Consider the following 20243-nt stretch of genomic DNA (forward strand, 5'->3'; position numbering starts at 1 on the left):
TAAACTAGCTGTTACTATGTGTTACCATCAGCTCTATACATTTCCACACTTCTACAGTAAAGCTAATTAAAACTTCTATATACGTTAAATATCAGTAGTCCATCTCAGTCCTCCTCTTTTCTCCTTTAAGAATCCACCACCTACCAGCAGGTCTTGAAGGTATTTTCCTACAATTTCTTCTAGAAGCTTTATGGTTCTTGCTTTTATTTTTAGGTTTCTGATCCATTTTGAGTTAAGTTTTGGATAAGGTGTGAGATAGGGGTCCTCTTTTGCTCTTTTGGCTATAGATATCCAGTTCTTTCAACACCATTTGTTGCATGCCCGAGTTGTGTGGGTTTAACAAGCTAGTCAAAAAGTATTTGGCCATACATGTGAGGGTCTGTTTCTGAACTATCGATTTGGTTCCCTTGGTCTATGTGTCTGTCTTTATGCCAGTACCATGCTGTTTTTACCACTACAGCTATGCAATATGATTAAAAGTTGAGATGAAAGTTCATTTTTCCTTTTTAAGATGTTTCTGGCTATTCAGGATCCCTTACCCTTCCAAATAAATTTGATAATCATGTTTTCAATTTAAAAAAATGCTGATGAAAATTTTATTGGGATTGCATTGAATCTGTATATCAATTTGAGGAGAAATGACATCTTAATGATATTTAGTCTTTCAATCTATGAGCATGGACTTTTTTCCAGTTATTTAGGCCTTTTTAAATTTCTTTTAACATTGAGTTGCAGTTTTCTGAATACAAGGTGCTTTACATCGTCGGTTAAGTTTATTCCTGACTATTTGAATTTAGTCTGTCATATTTTATTTTCACCATTCTTTTGACACTTTTAATTACTTTTATTGATAGAAATTTCATTTTAAAAAAAAAAAAAAGATTTATTTATTTAATTTCCCCCCCTCCCCTGGTTGTCTGTTCTTGGTGTCTATTTGCTGCGTCTTGTTTCTTTGTCCGCTTCTGTTGTCGTCAGCGGCACAGGAAGTGTGGGCGGCGCCATTCCTGGGCAGGCTGCTCTTTCTTTTCACGCTGGGCGGCTTTCCTCACGGGCGCACTCCTTGCGCGTGGGGCTCCCCCACGCGGGGGACACCCTTGCGTGGCACGGCACCCCTTGCGCGCATCAGTGCTGCACATGGCCAGCTCCACACGGGTCAAGGAGGCCCGGGGTTTGAACCGCGGACCTCCCATATGGTAGACGGACGCCCTAACCACTGGGCCAAAGTCCGTTTCCTGAAATTTCATTTTTATACTCTCTTCCAGGCCTCTCTCTCCTGTCTTGTCTTTTCAGGCTCTAGCACACCTGTTAGTATTTTCTGAACATCTGATTTCTTGGTTAAAAATTCTCTCCGTTTTTGTTTATTTGTGAATATTCTAAACTTGCCCTCATTTTTGAAAGACAATTTTGCCAGATATAAGATTCTTGGCTGGAAGTTTTCTCTTGTAGTATTTTAAATATATCACACCACAGTCTTCTTGCCTCCATAGTTTCTGGTGAGAAATCAGCACTTTATCTTATTATTGGGTATCTCTTATATGTTATGTGTTGTTTTTCTCTTGCTGTTCCCAATTTTCTCTGTCTTTGGGATTTGACATTCTGATTAGTATGTGTCTTGGAGTTGGTCTATTCAGATTTTTTCAGATGGGAGTATGCTGTGCTTCTTGGATATGGATATCTATGTCCTTCAACAGGGTTGGGAAACTTTCTACCATTATTTCTTAAAATATTCTTCTGTCCCTTTTCCCTTCCCTTCTGGGACACCCACGACACATTATATTTGCATGCCTTTTGCTGTCATTTAGTTCACTGAGACCTTGTTCAATTTTTTTCCATTCTTTTCATCTTCTGATCTTTTGTACGTTCACTTTCAGAGGCCATTTCTTCAAGCTCACCAACCCTTTCTTCTGCTTCCTCAAATCTGCTATTACATGATTCCAGTGTTTTTTTAATTTCATATATTGCATTGTTCATTCCCATAAGTTCTGCTATTTTTCTATGTATGCTTTCAAATTCTCCTTTGTGCTTATCCAATGTCTTCTTAATATCCTTAATCTCTTTAGCCATCTCATTGAATTTATTAAGGAGATTTGTTTGAACATCTATGATTAGTTGTCTCAACTCCTTTACGTCATCTGGAGGCTTATCTTGTTCCCTTAACTGGGCCATAGTTTCTTGGTGTGGATTGTAATTTTTGGTTGGTGTTTTGGCATCTGGTTTACAAGAGTATTTATATTTATTCTGGGTCAGTTTTCTCTTTAGTTTATGGCTTCCTGCCCTTTCTCCCTTGCTAGTTGTGTAGTAGGAGCCAAGGATGTAGTTGGCGCTATAAGCTGTGGAGGCTCAAGCTGCCCTCATTGCCCCAGGGACTGATGAAGCTTTTCCCAACTTTCTCCTTTGCCAGAGTAGGGACAGAGTCACTGCTGTGTGGAATAATCCAAGTTGTGTAGGCCTAGACTGTAGTTGCCTAGAGAGACTGATGAAGCTTCATGTCCCTTTCTCCCCTGGGACAGGGATGGAACTGCAGGTGTGGGTGGCAATCTATGCAGTGCGGGTCCTAGATAACTACAGTTGCCCCAATACCTTTGACTATTCAGCCTGTGCTAGCTAAAGTTACCTGCAGTTACCTGGATAGGCTGGTGCAGGGTCTGCCAGCCTCCTCCCTGCCAGAGGTGGGGCTGAAGCCTAGGATAGGGCTAACAGGCCGATCTGGATGAAAAAAAAAACCGGTTCCTATCATTACTTTGATTTTCGGTCAGCCTGGGCTTCCCCTCATGCTGGGGGCAGAGTCAAAATGGCGGCCACTGGCCTCTTTCCAACTTGGACAGGCTCAAACTCCAGTTGTTCCCAGGGCTACACTTCAGGCAGCCAATTCACCAATCAGTAGCTGAAATCTGTGGCCAACCGTCTCTTCCTCCCCTATTTTTGGGAAATGGAGCCCCAAATTCCAGCCAGAGAACAGCTCCTGGGGCAGCCCCCGCCACCAAAGTAGGATGAGCACCGGCCTCCATGGCTTGGCTGGTAATTTTGCAGAGAGGTTGGCACAGGTTCCCCGAGCTTCCTCTGTGCCGGAGGTGGGGCTGGGGCTTAGGCTAGAGCTGCAATCTGATCTGGATCGAAAGAAGCTGGTCCCCACCAGCACTGTGATTTTCAGTCCACTGCACTTCCCCTCGCACCAGGCGTGGAGTTAAGCTGGCGGCTGCCGGCCTCTTTCTGCCTTGGACAGGTTCAAACTTCAGCTGTTCTTAGGATTATACTTTAGCCTACCGAGTTTACTAATCATAGCTGAAGTTGGTGTCCAACCGTCTCTTCCTTCCCCGTTTTGGGGAAGTGGAGCTTTCAATTCCACCCATGGAACAGCTCCCAAGGCGGCTTGTGCCTCCAGTGGAGGATGGGTACTGGCCTCTGTGGCATGGAGCATTCTACTTAGGAATCTTCTATGGAGATGAGCAGTCTCCTCCTTCCATTCCTTCAAGGATATTGCGGGATGCTCTTCTAGTGTCCTAGAGCCCCCAAACAGACTTTAGTTAGCTCCAGAGAGCTCTGGGTATTTACTAACTGCCCTGCAGCAGGAGCTGACCCTAGGAGCTACTTACTCCACTGCTGTCTTGCTGGTTGTCCAAGATCTAATTTTTATTAGAGAAGTTGTGAGCTTACAAAACAATCATGCGTAGTGTGCAGAATTCCCATATATCACTCTACCACAGCCTTACATTTTTGTGGAAAACTGGTTATAGATTATGAAAGAACATCATTAGACTATACCATGAACTATGATCCATAATGCACATTTGGTATATTTTTCCATATACTCCCTTTATTAACACCATGTGTCAGTAGTGTACATTTGTTATAGTTCATGAGAGAACTCTCATATTTGTACTGTTAATCACAGTCCATCTCCTACCACATGATTCACTGTGTTATACTGTCCCATTCCTTGTACAACTGATCCAAATGTACATGTAGTGGCTCTCACTTTCATTACAGATTTATGCAGTTATTGCCTCAGTAAATTTTTTCCCTTTTTTCCATATTTTAATTTCCATTATTATACCAATATAGCATATGCTTTATATACATGTATCATAAAGTTCATTTTCAATTTTCCAGGAATTCAAATACACAATATATTATCATCTTCAGAATATAAAGAACACAACATGGAAGAAGACTGAGAAAATAGGGCCCAGTAATTATTCACTACTGATGCTACAGATTTTCTTTTTAGTGTTTTCCACTAGACTATAAAAATGTCCTGCCATGGCTCTGTAAGAATAGAGCTGCCTGGAATGGGAAGCAATGAAAGAAAATGGACCCAGAGTTAAGAAGAGATAAGGAAATTCAGTTTAGAGAAAATAATTTGAGTATAAGAACATTCTTCAACCAGATTATACAGATCCAAATAGGTGTTAAGGGAAGAAATTATATCTCCCCTAATTTATCCTCAAAGTTGCCCATTAACAAACTATCTGAGAGGGGGAACTCTCTTCAAGCATTGTATAAGGAAGGAGGGACAGAGAGAAAGTGGTAGGAGGGCAAGTTGCTTTTGAGATACCCTGGGTGATGGGTAGCAAGCTTGGGTAAACTTTTTACAACTAAATTTATGGCTCCAACTTCCTTCATAAATGATGAGAGATGTAGTAGCAGCTTGCTATTGAAAAGCTAGATGGATTGAAAAAGAAATGCCTATAGAAAGGGGTCAGATAACCAGGCAGCAAAGCAATGTGGGTACTGAACAAGAGTTAAGTGCTCTTAACCTCTCTGTTCTTTAGATAAATTTAAACACACGAAACTCTTCAACTTTAGGTCAAATAATGGTCAAATAAAAAGTAAAACCATATTTCAAATGCAGTAAATAGTTGTAGTGCAAGAAAATAAACACTTCTCTAGAATATAACTTGGAGAGCATAGCCCCTCGAACTTTCTTCATCTAAGAAACACCCACTGGCCAAAGACGTTGCACAAGCCAACAAGTAGAAAAAAAATACCAGTGGAGATGGCACCAGCACAACCCTCTTTTCATAGAAAGAGACATGTAAATACACAAGAAGGTGATGGAGCGGCATCCAACACCTGTGTTCACTGACTAGGATAAGCCTGAAGGATATTCAGCTGAGACCCCGGAAACAGGTGTTTCTCCATACCTACTTCTATTGCAATTCTGAATTTGTAAACAAAGAGGACAATCTGTCCATTTTTAGAGTCTTGGGTTAGTGGAGGAGGGAGTTTCAAAGTTTTTGTCTAACCTGAAATTGCCAAAAAGGGCTTCACAAAGAGGCACACAAGGTCATGAGATGATTCTAAAACAAGTTAAATAATTTAAAAGGTGGAGAAGAACTTTACAAATGTTAGAGGTCATTTTCCCCTAAAATAGACCTTTTAAGTCCTGCTAGTCAGCCACAAAATGACAAGACCCACTATTCTTCTCCCTTGGTAGTAAGCAGCAGAGGGCAGATACTCTCATGGTGTGCAGCAAATAACAGCAAAGGGGTGTGACAAAACCAACTTGAATGCAATGGACAAACTATGAAAAAGACTGTCCCGTAATTTTGGTTCTGGGAGGGAAGGAATTTCTAACTTCTCTCACAGATTGGTACTCGCAAAGTTATTTTTATTCTTCGAGTCTGTCTTAAAGTCTTGTCAATGCTATTCAGAACTGGACCCAGTTGGACGGCTGTGGTGCCTGGTTTGAAACAGCTGGACTGAGTGCTGCAGTCTCCTCACAAGTCGATGCCTGCAGAAACGAGCTGGTGCTGGTGTTCTGACAAGCAGGAGAATCCGAATCTAACAGAATAGCTGCATCACTACCTCTATGGTTAGATTTTGGAATGGGTAGTGGGGTGACACGATTACTGAGGCAACCGAAGAGAATGGCGGGGGAATAGTGACTTAACTGTCAGCTCTTGAGGTCTTGGGCTCAGAAGCACCTCCTTTCTAGGTTGTAATGCTTCCGGTACTCAGCTTGGTGGCCTGCCTTCGTTGAAGCCCAGATCTAACTTGGGATGAGTGCCCATTTCCTGAGATTCTTTGGAAATCTCAGATTCCTGCTTTACCCCCTTGAAATGACCTTGCAAGAGACATTGAAATCAAAGCATCACATTGATCTGTGAAGCCAATGCCAATGAAAATACTATGCGTCCTGTGCCATCCTGGATCCAAATTACAAAATAGCAGCTGAAATCTGTCACTGTCTCCATAGCAATGGCAGGATATTGTTCTACTGGTGTTTGAGTCAAAATCTCCACTGAAACTTTATCCTCAAGTTTAAGAATAGGTAAGCTTCCTGTTGAAATGATTCGGAGAAGACCAGTCCAATTAGGTTGGTCTAATTTCCAGTCAAACGCCCTGCAGCAGCGGTTGGAGGCCCGAGGCAGAGTATGATAGAGGTTGACATCTGGCTTCACACCCAGAACAGAGTCGTACTCTGACTCGACCGCCATCTTGCTCCACTCTCACCTCGGTGGCGAGAAAACTTTTCAAAGTTTTCTTAGTCCAAAAGAAAAGAAATCCCATACAGCCTCCACTATTGACCCTTAGTGTTGATATAGTACCTTCTTAAACTCTGATGCAAAAATATTACAATATTACTATTAACTATAGTCCATAAGTTACATTAGTTGTATTTTTCCCATGCAACTTGATTGTTACCACCTTATAATGACGTACATAGTAGAACGTTCTTTTATTTGTACCATTAACTACAATCCTCATCCACCATTGAGTTCATTATGTTATTCAGTCCCTAGATTATTCTCTAGCTTTCTTTCAATTGACATTTACATCCCTAGGCTATCCCTTTCAGCCACAATCCCATTTATAAACCAGCCATGTTAGTTACATTCACTATAATGTGTGACCATCAACTCTATCCATTTTTACACTTTTACAGTCAAGTTAGTTAAAACTTCTTTTTTAAAAAATCAATTAGCAGATTTGTTTTTTTAAAAAAAAGATTTATTTACTTATTTCTCATCTGCCTGCCCCCCATTGTCTGCTCTGTGTGTCCATTCACTGTGTGTTCTTCTGTGTCCGCTTGTATTCTCATCAGGTGGCACTGGGGATCTGTGTCTCTTTTTGTTGTGTCATCTTGTTGCGTCAGCTCTCCTTGTGTGTGGTACCACTCCTGGGTGGGCTGTGGTTTCATGTGGGGTGGCTTTCCTTGTGCAGGGGCGCTCCTTGCACAGGGGGCATCCTTATGCTGGGGCATCCCTGCGTGGGCTGGCACTCCTTGTGCACAGCAGCACTGCATGTGGGCCGGCTCACCACATGAGCCAGGAGGCCCTGGGTATTGAACCCTTGGACCTCCTATATGGTAGGCGGATGCTCTATCTGTTGAGCCACATCTGCTTCCCTAAAAATTCTAATAATTGAGTATCAGTACCCCTTTTCAGTCCTCCCCTATCTCCTAATAATCTATACTACAGGTTTTAACTCCATACATTTATTCTTCATATTTAGTTTGTTATTAGTGAGACCATGCAATATTTGTCCTTTTGGGTCTGGCTTATTTCATTTAGTACAATATCTTCAAGGTTCATCCATGTTATCATATGTGTCCCAATTTCATTTCTTCTTACAGCAGCAAAGTATATATCACATTTGCTTATCCATTCATCAGACTTGGGTTGTTCCCATCTTTTGGCAATAGCGAATAATGCTGCTATGAATATTGGTATGCAAATGTCTATTTACATCAGTTTTCAGTTCTTCTGGATATATTCCTAGTAGAGGAATTTCTGTATCATACAGCATTTCTATATTTAGCTTCCTGAGGAACCACCAAACTGTGTTCCACAGAGGCTGCACCATTTTACATTCCAACTGTGACGGAGTATTCCTATTTCTCCTCATCCTCTCCAGCACTAATTGTTTTCTGTTTTCTGTTTTTTTTTTGTATTTATAATAATGGCTATTCTATGTGATGTCAGATGATATATCATTGTCTTTTTGATTTGCATTTCTCCAACAGCTAATGATATTGAATATTTTTTCATGTGCTTTTTGGGCATTTGTATTTCCTTTTTGAAGAGATCTCTATTTAAGCCTTTCATTCCTTCTGCTTGCTTTGGGAATAGTTTGCTGTTTTTTTCTAGTTCCTTCAGCTGTGTTGTTAGGTCATTGATTTTAGCTCTTTCTTCTTTTTTAATGCAAGCACTGAGGGCTAAAAATTTCCCTCTCAGCACTGCCTTTGCTGTATATCTTATAGTTTTTGATATGTTGTGTTCTCATTTTCATTAGTCTCAAGATACTGATTTTTCTTGCAATTTCTTCTTTGACCCACTGATTATTTAAGAGTATGTTGTTTAATCTCAAAGTATTTGTGAATTTTTCCCTTTTTCCATCTGTTATTGATTTCTAGCTTCATTCCATTATGATCAGAGAAAGTGCTTTGTATAATTTTAATCTCTTTAAGTTTATTGAGACCTGTCTTTTGTCCTAACATATGCTCTATCCTAGAGAAGGATCCATGAGCAGTTGAAAAGAAAGTATATCCTGTTGTTCTGGGGTGTAATCTTCTATAATGTCTGTTAGGTCTAGTTCATTTATCTTATAATTCAAGCTCTCTTTTTCCATATTTATCCTCTGTCCAGATGTTCTGTGCAATGCTGAGAGTGGTATATTGAAGTCTCCAACTATTATTGTGGAGAAATCTATTTCTCTCTTCAGTTTTGTCAGTGTGTGCCTCACGTACTTTGGGGCACCCAGATTAGGTGCATAAATATTTATTTTAGTTATTTCCTCTGGTGAATTGCCTCTTTTTAAAAATATATAATGATCGTCTTTTATCTCTAATAACACTTTTTCACTTAAAATCTATTTTTTCCAATATTAGTATTACTATTCCAGGTCTTTTTTGGTATCTATTTGTGTGGAATATCTTTTTCCAAACTTTCACTTTCAACCTGACTGTATCCTTACATCTGAGGTGAGTCTCTTGTAGATAGACTATAAATGGCTCAATTGTATTTATCAGTTCTGTCTATCTCTTTATTGGGGAATTCAATCCATTAATGTTCAATGTTATTACTGTAAAGGCATTACTCACTTTGTCCGTTTAATCCTTTGGCTTTTCATTGTCATATCTTACTATTGTCTGTCTTTGTACCCTTTAAGTTACCCTTCCTAAAAATCTTCATTTCTACACTATTCTTTCATCCTTGTGTTTTCCTTTCAGGCTGTAGCACTCCCTTTAGAATCTCTTGTAAATTTTTGTAATGTGCTCTCTGTTTTTGTATGTCTCTGAAGACTTTAAACTCACCCTCATCTTTGAAGGACAGTTTTTCCGGATAAATAATTCTTGGCTGGCAATTTTTCTCTTTCAGTACCTTAAATACATCATACCACTTTCTTTTTGCCTCCATAGTTTCTGATGAGAGATTGGCACTTAATCTTACTGAGGGTCCCTTGTATGTATGCATTGTATGAATTGCTTTTCTCTTGCTGCTTTCATAATCCTTTCTTTATCTCTGGTATTTGTTATTCTGGATAGTAGGTGTAACAGAGCAAGTCTATTCAGATTTGTTCTGTTTGGGGTATGTTGTTCTTCTTGGATATTGATATTTATGTCTTTCATAAGGGTTGGGAAGTTTACAGTCATTATTTCCTCAAATATTCTTTCTGCACCTTTTCCATTTTCTTTTCCTTCTGGGACACCAATAATGCATAGCTTGTGTGTTTCACATTGTCATTCAATTCCCTGAGACCCTGTTCCATTTTTTTCCATTCTTTTCCCTTTCTGCTCTCATCTTTTTAGGTTCAGATGCTTGCTCTTTCATCAATTCAAATCTGCTGTCATATGCCTATACCGTATTCTTTTTTTTTTTTTTTTTGCACGTGGGGTGGCTCAATGTGGGGTGCACTCCTTGAGTGTGGGGCTCCCCTATGCAGGGGACACCCCTGTATGGCATGGTACTCCTTGCACATTATCAGCACTGCACATGGGCCAGTTCACCACACGGATCAGAAGGCCCTGCGTTTGAACCCTGGACCTCCCATATGGTAGGCAGACACTCTTATCAGTCGAGCCATGTCTGCTTCCCTAATGTATTTTTTTTAAGTATCTTTTATTTTTTGGGAGATACTGGGGATTGAATCTGGGACCTCATATACGGAGGCAGGCACTCAACCACTGAACTACACCTGCTCCCGCCTCTAATGTATTGCCCCCCCCCCAAGATGGCTCCCTTGTCTGTTTGCTTGTTGTTTTTGCTTGTCGTCTGCTTGTTTTTTTTCTTTAGGAGGCACTGGGAACGGAACCTGGGACTTCCTATGTGGGAGGTGGGCACTCAACTGCTTGAGCCACATCCATTCCCCTCTAATATATTTTTTAAGATTTATTTTTCATTTATTTCTCTTCCCTTTCCCCTCCTCTGATGTCTGCTGTGTCCATTACCTGTGTGCTCTTCTGTGTCTGCTTGTACTCTTGTCAGTGGCATTTGGAAACTGTCTCTTTTTTTGTTATGTCATCTAGCTGCATGAGCTCTCCATGTGTGCAGTGCCACTCCTGGGCTGGCTGCACTTTTTTTGCATGGGGCAGCTCTCCTTACAGGGCACACTCCTTGCGCTACCAGCATTGCGTGTGGGCCAGCTCAACACACGGGTCAGGAGGCCCTGGGTTTGAACCCTGGACCTCCCATGTGGTAGGCGGACACTCTATCCATTGAGCCAATCTGCTTCCCTCTAATGTATTTTTTTTTTTTTTAAAGATTTATTTATTTATTTAATTTCCCCCCCTCCCCTGGTTGTCTGTTCTTGGTGTCTATTCGCTGCGTCTTGTTTCTTTGTCTGCTTCTGTTGTCGTCAGCGGCACGGGAAGTGTGGGCGGCGCCATTCCTGGGCAGGCTGCTCTTTCTTTTCACGCTGGGCGGCTTTCCTCACGGGCGCACTCCTTGCGCGTGGGGCTCCCCCATGCAGGGGACACCCTTGCGTGGCACGGCACTCCTTGCGCGCATCGGCACTGCACATGGCCAGCTCCACATGGGTCAAGGAGGCCCGGGGTTTGAACCGCGGACCTCCCATATGGTAGACGGACGCCCTAACCACTGGGCCAAAGTCCGTTTCCCCCCTCTAATGTATTTTTAATCTCATCCATTGTACCTTTCATTCACAAAAGTTCTGTTACTTTGCAGGCTTTCAAATAGTTTTTATGCTCACTTAATGTCTTCTTAATATCCTTTTATCTTTTTATTCCTATTTTCTTTCAATCCGTTGAATTGCTTTAGGAGATTTGTGTGATTATCACTGACTAGTTGTCTTAAATCCTGCGTCTTGTCAGGATATTTGGTTTGTTCCTTTGGCCGGGCCATCTCTTCTTGTTTCTTAATATGGCTTTTAATTTTTTGCTGTGTATTCTCCTCCGCACCATGGCTTTTTTTTTTGCTTGCTGTCTGCTCTCTCTGTCCATTCACTGTGCGTTCTTCTGTGTGTCTGTATTCATTTTTATTTATCTCCTGCCCCTTTGTGGCTTTCTTGTTGTTTTTTGCTCTCTGTGTCCATTTGCTGCATGCTCTTCTGTGTTTTTACTTGTCTCCCTTTTTTGTTGTGTGACCTTGCTGAGTTGGCTCTCCACCGCACTTGCAGGATGGGTGGCACTCTGTAGTGCTTGCGGGCTAGTGGCTCTCCGTGGCATGCGGGCAAACCTGCCTTCACAAGGAGGCCCTGGGATGTGAACCCAGGGCCTCTCATATAGTAGACGGGAGCCCAACTGATTGAGCCACAGTCACTTCCCTGCTGTGTTTTCTTTTATTTATTTATTTATTTTTAAAATATTTATTTATTTATTTTAATTCCCTCCCCTCCCCCCGGTTGTCTGTTCTCTGTGTCTGTTTGCTGCGTCTTGTTTCTTTGTCCGCTTCTGTTGTCGTCAGCGGCACGGGAAGTGTGAGCAGCGCCATTCCTGGGCAGGCTGCACTTTCTTTCGCGCTGGGCGGCTTCTCTTTTCGGGGTGCACTCCTTGCGCGTGGGGCTCCCCTACGCAGGGGACACCCCTGCGTGGCAGGGCACTCCTTGCGCGCATCAGCACTGCGCATGGGCCAGCTCCACACGGGTCAAGGAGGCCCGGGGTTTGAACCGCGGACCTCCCATGTGGTAGATGGACGCCCTAACCACTGGGCCAAGTCCATTTCCCTGTGTTTTCTTTTAAAACAATAAACTTTTCCCCCAAAGTAATCATGTTCACTGTAAAAAGCTGGAAAACATGCACTATGAAGACCTAAAGGTACATACATCTTAGCATCCACTTTTTAAATTGTCATTATAAAGTAAGTATTTCTTCTTGTACAAAAAATTCTTAAAAATATAACTTTCAATTATATTCATAATATTATATGAATGGCTCATTTATTTAACTATTCCCTTATTGGACTGCCTGCCGATTCAGAGCTATTTTAAAGTAGTACTATGATGAAAACAATTTTGAACCTTTTTTCTATATTGGGAGTAATGTCCTTAGGATGGATGCCAGAAGTGGAATGATTGGGTCAAAAGTTGTGAACATTTTAAAGGCTTCTGATTCTAACCCTTAAACAGAGCTTCTTTTCTTTGTTCCTACCAGATTAATTCAGGCTGCCTTCTGTGTGATCTGGTCTATAGGAATCATTATCAGGCTTAAAGTCAGTCTCTATTCTAATTTATCCTCTAGAATATCTACACTATGACCAGGATTATTTTCTTAAAAGCCAAATCTGCTTTTAGGCCACCCAGGTAGGATAAAAACCACACTTCTTGAGTCTGGTATACAAAGTCCTTAACTACCTGACAACAAACATCTTCATTAACTGTTCTATTCCTCACACTTGATTTTCCCCACCAGTGAATTTAACATTTCCTGAACACTCCATGCTCTCATCACACTGTGTCTCTGCATCTGCTGTTCTCTCTGCATAAAAGGCTCTTTCCCCTTCCCATCTCTTTCACTGTATTGAGAAAGGTCTTACTCATGACATAATTTGAATGTCACCTCATCTGTAAAATTTCTCCCAACTATCATAGGTAGAATTAGTGGTTTTACTTCTACTATAAATCTTTTCATACGCACTTTGTATTTCAGTTTAGTATCTATCCCCTTTCCACAGTCGCTATATTCCTGGAGGGCAGGGATTGTGTCATATTCATTCTTGCATCCCCCAAACTCATCACATATTGGGTACTCACTAAATATTTGTTCATAATGATGACACCATTAAACATTTTTATATCCCTGGCTTACTATAGGGACATGCCTGGGAAATGCCACTGGGGGTGTGTGTGTGTTTGATGAATGTGAGCTGTTTATAATCACCCAGACACTTAGGACCCTCCCCATTTAAAAAGCTTGAGTTTTAGTTTTGGAACTTCCAAGTAAATTCAATACTGAGAGATGACTTGGGGAGCTATTCCTAATCCCTTGTTTAGCAGAGGATGGCGTCTGATATTGAAGATTCTCTCCAGAACCCACCTTCTGATGGCCCTTAGCATTATCCTTTCTAATTTGTGTCTCCACCAGAATGGAGGCCATAGAAGGACTAGCTTGTTCATGCCTTCCTTACTTAATTTATTCACTCCACAATTGTTATGGAAGACCTACTACGTGCCAGGCAGTGCTCTAGGTGCATAAGATATATAGCCATGGTACACAGAAAGAGACAAAGTTCCTAGCTTCATGGACTTTTAATGGGGAGTCAGGCAAAGAAATAGGAAAGCAAGTAAGATAATTTTGTATCATGAATAGAGTAATACAACAGCAGTGGGATAGAGAGTAGTCACTGAGGAGGTGGTTCTATAATTTGGGTGGTCAGGGGAGACCTGAGGAGGCACCATTTGAGCTGAGCCTCAATGAACAGCAGTGGGTAGCCAACAGAGATTTGGAGAAAGAGAGTTCTGGGCAGCAAGAGCAGAGCTGTCAAACCAGCAAGGAGCCTCATGCTTCTGAAGACTCAGAGGCATCCAGAGTGTCGCTAAAGTGCAGTGAATAGGTGGGGCTGGTGTGGGGAGGGGAGAGGATGGTCTGAGATGAAGCTAGGGAGATTGGCAAGGGCCAGATCAGTCTGCACATTACACACCCCAATGAAGAGTTTGGATTGTTTTTCTGTGTGTAATGGAAAGCTTATAAAGGGTTTTGGGGAAGGGAAAAAAAATCTCCTTTAAAGATAATTCTGACTGCATAGTGGAGAATGGACTGTTAGGAAGCAAAAATGAAGGAAGAAGATCAATTGTGAGTTGGTGAAAAGTGAATGGACTCAGGATGTGTTTTAGAGGTAGACTCAACAGGACTGGCTGATGAAGGGGGTGAAGGAGAGAGGAACTTAGGAATTAAAACTCAGTTTACCTTGTGCTGCGTAAAAAGTGAATAGGAAAGCAGGGAAGGGGTGAGAGAAATTAAGAACTATTACATAAAATCATATTTGGAAATTCTGGCATCTATCCAGGTTCCTGCTTAATATGGATAACAGGATGTGGATATATTAAGATTAGGAAAGGTAAAGTTTTAAAAACTGCTTTGTAAAACAATTCTCCTTTGGTATAATTTTGAGGGTCACTTTAAGAAAGGGTTTTATGCCAAGCAGGCAATTGATCATAATGATGAGTTCCATTTACTGAAAATTTACTAGATGCCAGCCATTTTTTAAGTACTTGGCTATAAGAGTTTTATCTCATTTAATTTTCACATTATCCCTATAGTATATTATCCCCATAATACAGATCAGGCTCAAAGAGACCAAGGAACTTTCACAAGGTCACAGTCCTGGTAAAGAGCAGAGACAGGATTGTAACGCAGGTGGTCTGACATCAAAGCCTAAACTCTTCATTTCATTATGCTGCTTCTAATATTAACTGAACACCAGTTTATGCTAAGCACAGTGTTAGCTGAACACCAAATTATACCACGCCCAGTTTGAAAGGCTGGGTAGATACAGCTGTATGTATTAAAATTTAGTATCAGCAATGTGTTAGAGCAATACGAACCTTGTAGGAGTAAACAACTTTGCAGGTGAGTGGATAATTTCTTAGGGTACCAGAAGGGCTGGAACTGCTGTCATCAAAAACATCCATGTTGTCTTCAAACTCTTCTCCTTCTTCTCTTTCAGTATCTGTATTAAGCTAGGAAAAATTAGAAGCCATTGGCTAGCTTGCTTACTTCAGGAAAAAGGCTGAAAGCAGGAAAAACACTTCAAATCTGATTGTTTCAAAGTGTGAATTTACCTATTCAACTATACACAGAATTGACTGTGATCTCAGTTGCATTTTTCATGCTATGAAAAGACAGATTGTTTTCTCTTTAAAACCAAGAGTAAAAATATCTTTCAAAGAAATACATAGTTTTTTTTTAACAACAAAGAACTACTAATTAAAAATTTTTTAATGAATCACATTTTTTAAGGATAATATTTAGGATATCCTTTATTTAGGATAATATTGGGAATGTATAATAATGATTTTGGAAGTAGATGAGGACTGTAATTAATAATACAAATACAGGAATGCCCTTCTGCTACAGGGTTTTAAGAATGTGGTGGTACACGGGAAAAATATAACTTATGTAAATTATGGACTATAGTTAACAACAGCATTTTAAGGTTTTTGTAGCAAAAACAAAGTTGGTACTATATTAATTCTAAAGGTAAAAAAAAGAATATGGAGTTTGGTTTTGTGAGATATAAATATGAATTTCCAGTTATGTATAAACAGAGAAGAATTAACATTTTAAGAGTATATGTTTCAGACTGTAAAAAAATTAAGGTACATTTACCTTTAAGAAAAAAAGTTGATTTCCAAAAGTTTATATCAAATAAAATACAAAAAAAGTAAAAAGAATTTGAAATAAAAAATAATGAAAAGATAAAATTAAATTTTGGCAGTATGTCTTTCATCACTGTAAGGTCTATAGACTTGTATGTACAGCAGTATTTTCTTCTATCCATTTCCCCAGTGTCTTATTTTTTTCATTTTATCTTCAAAGAAGAAGCTTTAGGTTACAGAAAAATCACCTATAGGATATAGAGGATTCCCATATACCCAACATCCTACCCCTTTCCCCTTTTCCCTGTTAATAACATTTTACATGTGTGTGGTACATTTGCTACAATTGATGTACAAATATTGAGGCATTGCCACTAACCATGGTCAATGATTTACATTATGGTTTACATTTTGGACCATACACTTTCACAATTTTGAAGAAATTTAGCATGGCCTATATCTATCATTGCAAGATCATGTAGAACAATTCCAACACCTCAAAACTGCCCCATGTTCCATCTATTCTATTCCTCCCCTCTCTCCCCTCAAGACCCATGGCAACCACCAAGCTTCACTCCCTGAAGAACAAGATTCACAGTTACTTGCAACAACGCTGAGGGCTTAACATACTGGACTGTCCTCTATTAGGCACTGCCTCTGCTCTCGAGAGACTCCCACCCTCATTTGAGAACACAGCAGGATTCCCAGCATGGGAGTTCAACATCTTCCTGTTCATTGTGTGGGTCTCCACCCACTGATGAATGCACTATGACAGGATGAACATTCACACACTCCCTGGAAGCCTGCCTATAGTTAGTACTGGAGTTGACAGGTTTACGTCCAAAGAGACTTAAATCTTTGGGCTTTCCGTGTGCCAATTGAGCCCTGAATCTCAACAGACTTGCAATACCTACTCTCCAGTTCATTGGACTCATCCAGGACAACCAACAAGGAAATGATGATGGAGAATGACCATCCCAAGGAACAGAGAGAGTCTACAACAGCAATCAAGAGTCCCATCCATCTGCCCCATAGGATCTAAGTTCCCTTCTAATTAAAGGCAGAGTGGGCATCACCATGCCAGAATCCTCAGGACTGGGGAATGAACGACAGACTAGAATAGACTTACTGTTATTCTACTATAGACTTACAGTTATTCTAGCAATGGAAGAACTTTTATCATTGATATGGAGTCAGTGGCCACTGGAGGTTCTGAGCGGAGGGTGAGGGAAAAACAGGTGTAATATGGGGCATTCTGGGGACACTGGAATTGTCCTGAATGATGATGCAATGACAAATACAGGCCATTATATATCTTGTCGTAACTTATAACTTATAAAATTGTGCAGGAGAATTTAATGTAATATAATGCAATATAAACTATAATCCATACTTAGTGGCCATGTTCCAAACACATGTTCATCAAATGTAATAAATGTACCATACTAATGAAGGATGTTGTTAATGTGGGAAAGTGTGTGTGTGGTGTAAGGAGTGGGGCATATGAGAATCCCCTACATTTTTAATGTATTTTTAAAAAAACAAGAAAATAAACATAAAAAATAAAAACACAAAATATAAGTTTATGTCAACTTATAAAAATGAAAGAAAATGAAAACAGATACAATTATTATACGATCTTCCTAATGATCTGAAACTACAGAAAGCATTTAAGGAAGGGATGTTAACTCAAAAACAATGATTGATCCAATGGATATTTATGCCACTTTAAAAATCTGACCTGTAGGAAAATTAACTGCTTGGCATAGTTTAAACGTTAATTAAAAAATTCATTTTCTTAATAGTCCAGACATCTTGCCAATTCTTCCAACTCAACAGAATGTCCATCTGCTTTCACATTCATTATAGGCAATACCTGTTGCCATTGGTTCATTAGCACTATGGGTTTGTATCTGTATATAAGTACAGTCCTTTTTTTTTTTTTAAAGATTTTTTTTTTTTAAATTTCTCTCCCCTTCCCCACTCCCCCCCCCCAGTTGTCTGCTGTCTGTGTCCATTTGCTGTGTCTGCTTATATTCTTATCAGTGGCACGAGGAATCTGTGTCTCTTTTTGTTGAGTCATCTTGCTGTGTCAGCTGTCTGTATGTGTGGTGCCAGTACTGGGCAGGCTGCACTTTTTTTGCACAGGGCAGCTCTCTTTACGGGGCGTACTGCTTGAGCATGGGGCTCCCCTACACGGGGGGACACCCCTGCATGGCACGGCACTCCTTGCACACATCAGCCTGTACGTGGGCCAGCTCACCATATGGGTCAGGAGGCCCTGGGTTTGAACCCTGGACCTCCCATGTGGTAGGCGGACACTCTATCTGTTGAGCCAAATCCACTTCCCTAAGTACAGTTCTTACTTTTATATTTGCCACATGTGAGCAAGTTGGTCTGGTTCTACCCATTTTGGCCATTTGATGCTCTCTGATGATTTCTGACATCTCTTTGGGCTCATTACTAGCCATAGTCTCTGCTGTCATTCTAGCAATTGAGTCAGGAAGAATATTCCATACAGTAAATTTTTCCTTAAATTTGGATTCTTTGTATCCTTAAGGTATGATCTCTTACTTCATGCCGGTATTCCTCATTTCTTGATATACAGATTCCTCAATTTGAGATCCTAATTCTTCCTCATCAGCTCCAAGAGCACTGTAGTCATCTCTTGTTCAGAGGGGCTGCAACAAACATCTCCTTATGCTCTAACCACAGAATCAGAAGTGCTGAGTGTCCAAGGGAAAGACGAAACGTAAGTATCTTCAGCATTTGTCTAATCCTTTCTGTTGCTTATGTTACCACTGGAGCTACTTTCTTCTCTTGCTTCAGGGATATTCTGTGTTAAACTCATAGGTTCTTTTTCCTTGTTTTCAGAGTCTGTATCACTTAATGGTCCATCTAATAACTTTTTCCAGGATTTGAGAAGACACTGCTGAAGATATAACTTCTCTCTCTGTATTCTGCTTGCAAATAGCATTAACTGATATTTTGATTCTCATGGACTGTAATAATTCCAGGGCCAAGAGAATATTCTTAAGTTCTTTCAGCAAAGCCAGTGCTCCAGTCACATTCTTCTTCTGCACCTTCTTTTTTGCATTACTTCGTCCATCTTCTTGGCAATGCAGATCACCACATCTTCCATGACTCCGATGGGTACTTCTGTGCCTAACCTGTTGATGACCAGAAGTAGGTATAGCTGGGGCAGAGGGGATACCGGGAGAGGAGCCAGGAACTGAGCAAGTACTGCCCAGCAGGCCTGGCCTGGGCCCTTCCTCGCACACAGAGCTATTTGGGGATAAAGGTCCACCTAGCCTTTTAAATACTCACTAGTAAAAGCCTTTACCATTTTTAGCAATCAGATTGGGAAATATTAAAAAGGTTTATAAATGTTACCAAGGATGTAGAGAAACAGGCTTTCATCTATGTCTGGTAGAAATGTGAAATGATAAACCTTTTTTGGAAAATAACCTACCTAGTAAAAAACAAAACAGAACAAAACATACCATTTGATCCAGCAATTCTACTTTTGTGAATCAAAGATGCAGATGAAATAAAAGCACCAGTGTGTCAGACTATATATTCTGGGATACTGCAACAATGTTTGTAGCACAAGTCTTGACATTAATGTCCATTAATAGGGGAATGTCCATTAATAGGAGAATAGTTGAATGAACTATGATGCATCCATATTACAGATGGATAGCACAAAGTAAAAATGAGTTAGACGCACATGTATTAATCTGGAGCATTGTCCATGACATGTTAGGTATAAATAATATTTATATGGCAGAGATACCTGACAGGGAGAAGCAGAGTAAGAAGAGTCAAGAATGGAGACTAGATGAAATGACTGACTTGTTTTTTATATATTACTCTACTTTTTGAACTTTCAGAATAAGCATGTTTCAGTTTTTAAATTAAAAACCCAATGAATATCAGTGGTTGAGTGCCTGCTTCACAGGAATGAGGTCCTGGCTTCAAGTCACGGTACTACCTAAAAAAAAAAAAAAGGGAAAATTTTGGGGAGCAGGTGTAGCTCTGTGGTTTAAGTGCCTGCTTTCCATGTATAAGGTCCTGGGTTCAATTCCCAGTACCTCCTAAAAAAAATCCAGTGAAGGAAAAACAGCCTCAAAGATCTCATTTTTGTGTTTTGCTATAAATAACCACTTATTTGACTGCTTTTTCCCATGTTCAAAATACAGAGGCAGCAAAGTATTTGTATGTTAAGGATAAAAGGAATGGACAGTTAGGACTGGGGCTCACAGTAATGCCATTAATTATTAATTAAAGCCTCAAATGCCAACTATATGTTGACCACAGGGTAGGCTCTAATACACTGACATAAAGGTCACGGTGACTGCTTGCCAAGAGACAACCACAACTAAGTGCTAAGTGCCAAGGGCTCTGTGAAATATAGGAATGGTGGATGGAGAGGTGGGTCAGGGATTTCCAGGGTTACAATGAGTCTAAAATAGAAACTACCTATATTGTCAGGTTCTATCTTTTAATGAATTAAGGTGATTTTT

General features: G+C 40.3%; 1 protein-coding gene and 2 pseudogenes across 2 annotated transcripts in view; all 3 read right to left on the reverse strand.

Moving 5' to 3' along the window:
* Nucleotides 1-20243, reverse strand: part of FCHSD2 (FCH and double SH3 domains 2) — a 359152-nt gene that overhangs the window by 12843 nt on the left and 326066 nt on the right. For both annotated transcript variants that reach the window (XM_058305914.2, XM_071218257.1), the window contains one exon: nt 14944-15078. In XM_058305914.2, coding sequence (XP_058161897.1) covers nt 14944-15078 — 135 coding nt within the window. The remainder of the gene's footprint in view (nt 1-14943; nt 15079-20243) is intronic.
* LOC139439881 (adaptin ear-binding coat-associated protein 1 pseudogene) lies at nt 5583-6513 on the reverse strand (annotated as a pseudogene).
* On the reverse strand, nt 17415-18859 carry LOC101414260 (transcription elongation factor A protein 1-like; annotated as a pseudogene).

Source organism: Dasypus novemcinctus, chromosome 10 (assembly GCF_030445035.2).
Source record: "Dasypus novemcinctus isolate mDasNov1 chromosome 10, mDasNov1.1.hap2, whole genome shotgun sequence".
NCBI classification, from domain to species: Eukaryota; Metazoa; Chordata; class Mammalia; order Cingulata; family Dasypodidae; genus Dasypus; species Dasypus novemcinctus.